We start from the raw sequence: 5,619 nt of genomic DNA, 5'->3' as shown, positions 1-5,619 counted from the left end.
ATACACACACATACATATATATATATACATACATGCATACACACAAATACAAATATACATAGGTGCAGTGTGTGTGATTGTGAGCAGTGCAGAGTATAAGGGGTGCAGTGTGTGTGATTGCGAGGGGTACAGTGTGTGTGTGTAATTGTGAAAGGTACAGTGTGTTGTAATTGTGAAGGGTGCAGTGTGTATGATTGTGAAGGGTACAGTGTGTGTAATTGTAAGGGGTACAGTGTGTGTAATTGTAAGGGGTACAGTGTGTGTAATTGTAAGGGGCACAGTGTGTGTAATTGTGAGGGGTACAGTGTGTGTGATTGTGAGGGATGCAATGTGTGTGGGGTACAGTGTGTAGGATTGTGAGGGGTGCAATGTGTGGGCGACAGGGGTTAGGTGGTTGGAGGGGCAGTGACAGGGTTTAGGGGGTGGAGGGGCAGTGACAGGGGGTAGGGGGGTGGAGGGGAAGTGACAGGGTTTAGGGGGTGGAGGGGCAGTGACAGGGGGTAGGGGGGTGGAGGGGCAGCAACAGGGGGTAAGGGGGGAAGAGGGACAGGTGGTAGGGGGGTCGAGGGGCAGTGACAGGAGGTAGCAAGGGTAGATGGTTAGTGACAGGGGTTGGGGTAGAGGGGCAGTGTAAGGGGTTAGGGGTAGTGACAGGGGTTAGGGGGTAGAGGGGCAGTAACAGGGGGTGTGGGTGAGTGGAGGGGCAGTGACAGGGGGTAAGGGGGTAGTAACAGGGGTTGGGGGTAGAGAAGCAGTGACAGGGGTTGGGGGGTACTGACAGGGGTAAGGGGGGTAGAGGGTCAGTAACAGGGGGTGTGGGGGAGTGGAAGGGCAGTGGCAGGGGCTAGTGACAGGGTTTAAGGGGGGTAGAGGGGGTAGTGACAGGGGTTAGGGGGTAGAGGGGCAGTAACAGGGGGTGTGGGGGAGTGGAGGGGCAGTGACAGGGAGTAGGGGGTAGGGGGGTAGTGACATGGGTTAGGGGGGGTTGAGGGGCAGTGGCAGGGGGTAGTGGCAGTGACAGGGCATTGAATGGGGGCAGTGAGTGACAGGGGGTAGAAGGGGGTGAGTGAATTGGGTGGGGGGCAGTGAGTAGATGGGGGTGGGGGAGCAGTGAGTGACAGGGGGTGAGTGAATTGGGTGGGGGGGCAGTGAATAGATGGGGGTGGGGGAGCAGTGAGTGACAGGGGGTAGAAGGGGGTGAGTGAATTGGGTGGGGGGGCAGTGAGTAGATGGGGGTGGGGGAGCAGTGAGTGACAGGGGGTAGAAGGGGGTGAGTGAATTGGGTGGGGGGCAGTGAGTAGATGGGGGTGGGGGAGCAGTGAGTGACAGGGGATAGAAGGGGGTGAGTGAATTGGGTGGGGGGGGGCAGTGAGTAGATGGGGTGGGGGAGCAGTGAGTGACAGGGGGTAGAAGGGGATGAGTGAATTGGGTGGGGGGGCAGTGAGTAGATGGGGGTGGGGGAGCAGTGAGTGACAGGGGGTAGAAGGGTGGTTTATAAATACCTGCCCTGGTGGTCCAGTGGGCGCCCTCTCTCTTTAGTCTGCAGCTCCGCTGGGAGTGAGCTGCAGACCTCATGGTGAGTCTCGCGATCTCCAGTCAGGGCGTTGCCGCGGCAACGCTCTTACAGGCTGGAGATCGCGAGACACCTCAGTCTGCAGCTCACTCCCAGCGGAGCTGCAGACTGAGGCCGGATCTCTGTCAGGGCAGACTGACAGGAGGGGCCTCGCACCCGGCGGCATTGTGGGCACGCCGCCAGGCCCCCTCCTGTGTCGGTTCGAGGACCTGACATGTCAGTCTGCCCAGAGGCAGTGCAGCACGGAGGTGTGATTAGGGTGTGCCCAGGCACACCCGGCACACCCCGTGCGCACGCCTATGGAGGTAACTAAAGGCCTCCATTTGTTTAAAGTTACATAGGGATGTGGAAAGAGCACAGGTAACTTTTTTTCTTTGGTTTTTACAATGTCACTATTGATCAATTTTAAAAATATATGTTTTGAAACAGCAATTTCCTACTTGTACTTATAGCCTTATAACTTGCAAAAAAAAAAGCAAAAAAGCACGTAAACACATTTTTAATCTATTTAGCATTTTTTTCAGTAGCTTTTGTAGATCAGTAAAAGATTTTTTCAAGAAAAAGTCAAAAAATATGTTTTCTTTTTCACCATATTTTATGATTTTTGTTAAAGTAAAATATATGACGATACAAATAATGGTATGCAAAGAAAGCCATTTTGTCTTGAAAAATAATCAATATATTATTTGTATGGTAACAGTAAATGAGAGAGAGGAAAATTACAGCTAAACACAAACACCACAAAAGTGTTAAAACAGCTCTGGTCCTTAACGTACAACATTGCCTGAATGGGTTAAACATCAACAGGATGAATACTTGCAAAACCATAATATTCAGAAATATAATTTTTACTTTGTAGGGTAATAGCTCCTTGATCCAAGGAGAGATCTGACTGCTATTCTGTGGTCAACAATGAATTCTTTCCTAGTTTGTTGAAAACTTGCCCACCTCCCCCCTCTTTTGGATCAACAGCATGTGAAGAATGTCTCTATTCAGCCTATGTAACTATGTAACTTGTGTTATAGAAAATACAGACCATCAGGAACTCTCAGGGTTAACAGACAGGAAGTAAATCCTATGATACAAACTGTCCGCCCCCTGGTTGTGGAATGTGATAAAACCCACCCCACTGCTTTCTGAGAGAAGACAAACATTAAGTTTCGTTTTTCGTTGCTGCTTTCAGTGATGGCGTCTGCTGATCTGAGAGACGAGCTGACCTGCTCCGTCTGTCTGAACATTTATACAGAACCTGTAACCCTGCCATGTGGACACAGCTTCTGCCGAGTCTGCATTGAGAATGTGCTGGACACACGGGAGGTGAGAGGCTATTCCTGTCCTGAATGCAGATTCATTTTGAGGAAAAAACCTGAGCTTAAAAGAAACCATAGATTGTGTAACATAGTTAAGAGTTTCCGATTTACTAAGCGACCAGTGATAAAGATTGGGATCCCCTGTACTTACTGTATTCACTCTCCTGTACCTGCTGCTAAAACATGTCTGCACTGTGAATCTTCTCTGTGTGAAGCCCACCTGAAGGTTCACAGCAAGTCTGCAGAACATGTCCTAACTGAACCCACCACTTCACTGGAGAACAGAAAATGCTCCGTCCACAAGGAAATCCTGAAATATTACTGCTCTGAGGATGCTTCCTGTATCTGTGTGTCCTGCAGGCTGGATGGGGATCATAGGGGACACCAGGTGGAGACGCTGAATGAGGCCTCTGAGAGGAAGAAGGAGAAACTGAGAAATATTCTGCAGAAACTGACCTCAAAGAGAGAGGAGGCTGTGATAAGAGTCCACAGCCTCCTGGTGCTCAGGAGAGAAGTGCAAACAAAAGCAGGTGGGGTAACAGAGGAAGTAACTACCCTGATTAGGGGCATTAAAAAACAACTAGAAGCTGTAGAGAAGCGAGTCCTGCATGAGATCTCCAGGCAGGAAGAGCAGGTCTCACTGCAAGTCTCAGATCTAATCCGGCAGCTGGAAATAAAGAAGGAGGATCTGTCCAGGAAGATGGGTCACATTAAGGAGCTGTGTAACATGACGGATCCATTAACTGTCTTACAAGGACGGAAATCAGACAGAGTTGACCATTGTGATACTGAGGAGGGAGATAATGAGGACAGAGAGAGAGATGATAAAAAGGTCCGTGCTGTAGGGAATCTGGATGTGGGTCTGATCTCAGTGACCTTACACTCAGGATTAGCTGGGATTGTGACCGGAGTAAAGAGACAGAGCCATGTACCGGCTAATATATTACAGGGGGTAGAATTAGCTCCAGATATGATACTGGATGTAAATACGGCTGCTAATAATGTAACTGTATCAGGTGATATGAAAACTGTATCCTGGTCAAAAATAATCCAGAGTCGCCCAGAAACACCAGAGAGATTTCAGTCTGATCATGTTTTAAGCGCCAGGAGTTTCTCCTCAGGGCGACATTACTGGGAAGTCGAGGGCAGTGAATCAGAGGGATGGACGGTAGGGATGGCCTATCCCAGTATAGACAGGGAAGGAGGTCAGTCACGGCCTGGATATAATAGCAAGTCCTGGGGTTTGGAGAGAATCTGGTTGACTGATGATGATTATAATGTGAGACATGACAGTAAAGTAACATTTCGGTTCTGTCACCGCCTTTCCAGCCGGAGATTCGGGATATACCTGGACTACGAGGCTGGGCAGCTGTCCTTTTATGAGCTGTGTGACCCCATCAGACACTTACACACCTTCACTGCCACCTTCACTGAGCCGCTTCATGCTGTATTCGGGGTATATGAGGATAATACCTGGCTGAGGATTTAATGTATTGCATGATTTATTAATCTAATTAAAGAGATTTAACTGAAAATCCCAGAGTGGAAATCAGGAGCCAATAATACTAATCTGGGTGTGGGCGGAGCCTGTTACTAAGCAACCACTGCTCTGTGTCACTGTGTGTGTGTGTGACTGTGGGGTGTATTCAAACAGTGAATTTTACTGACATTAAAATATAAATACACAATTTAGACCAAACATTTCTATAATTCCTGGCTTATCCATGACAGCATTACAACAGGGTTAGCCCCGCCTACTTTTTTGTAATCCAACTATAGTCCCAGCCTGGTCATGTATCCTGAATTTTACATTTTGTTTTTAATTCATCATAATTCACTGATTACTGATTTCAAAGTGTGTCTGAGTGTTTTGTGTGTGTGTTGTTTAATTGTGATGAGAGTTATAGTTTATTGCAAAGGTCAGTTACAGGCAACCTCTGGTTCTGGCAGCTGTTCTGGACTTCAATTCCCATCATGTGTTTTACGCACGCCTGCACTATGTGTGTGAATGTGTGTCATAATGTGTGTTCGTGTGTGTCACCTTGTCAGTGTGTGTCATTATGTGTTCTGGGTGGTTATTATTGTATATTGGCTGGCTGAGTGTGATGAGAGTTGCAATGAGCAGTGTAATTCTCCAGAGGTTTAGGCCGAGCTGTTTGTATAGTATTGAAATATAGAAACTGCATGTTTTACCTGATGGGCTTTACTAAAAGATTGTTTGTATTATTAGGAATGGTTATAATGAACAGACAATGGGAATTTACCCAGTAAATCCAGGTACATATAGAAAATTATCTGAGAAAATGGGACGGGAGTTTGACGTTTGTAGACTAGACGCCATTTATAGCGCAGACTGCGAGTTCATTATTTCTCTAAATACTTTCCGTATTTTTAATAATATTACATATATAAAATGTCACGGGATCTGTTTATCTTCAGTTTGCTCAATAATTTCTGGGTCAATCTGAAATTAAAATCTTTATTGAGAACTTACTGTGTCACTTTGTGATCTTTATTTTAATCAGGTTATTTCATTATGCGTTTATGCCGCATTGCCTACCCTAATTTTAGTTTGCCTCCGCTGTATCAAACCCACATAGTTCCCATTGCCCACATTTTATTATGCCCACATCTATGGCACATTGCCCACATTTTCTTGCCTGCATTACCTCTTAAATGATGAGTTTGCGCTGGGCTCCCTTACATGGACTGCGTGGGTCCATAATAGTTGGCCGT

General features: G+C 46.9%; 1 protein-coding gene across 1 annotated transcript; it reads left to right on the top strand.

The window, feature by feature from the left end:
* The first annotated feature begins 2,720 nt into the window (after positions 1-2,720).
* On the top strand, positions 2,721-4,458 carry LOC134601692 (E3 ubiquitin-protein ligase TRIM39-like). Its single transcript, XM_063446209.1, has one exon. It carries the CDS (start codon positions 2,759-2,761, stop codon positions 4,370-4,372), a length of 1,614 nt encoding a protein of 537 aa, XP_063302279.1. The 5' UTR covers positions 2,721-2,758; the 3' UTR covers positions 4,373-4,458.
* Positions 4,459-5,619: the final 1,161 nt, after the last annotated feature.

Source organism: Pelobates fuscus, chromosome 1 (genome assembly GCF_036172605.1).
Source record: "Pelobates fuscus isolate aPelFus1 chromosome 1, aPelFus1.pri, whole genome shotgun sequence".
Classification (NCBI taxonomy): domain Eukaryota; kingdom Metazoa; phylum Chordata; class Amphibia; order Anura; family Pelobatidae; genus Pelobates; species Pelobates fuscus.
The sequence above is the reverse complement of the archived record's forward strand: the minus strand, read 5'-3'. Positions and strand labels throughout refer to the sequence as shown.

Excerpts from the sequence above, each read along its gene's own strand:
- LOC134601692 (XM_063446209.1), top strand. The coding sequence starts at position 2,759 with ATGGCGTCTGCTGATCTGAGAGACGAGCTGACCTGCTCCGTCTGTCTG.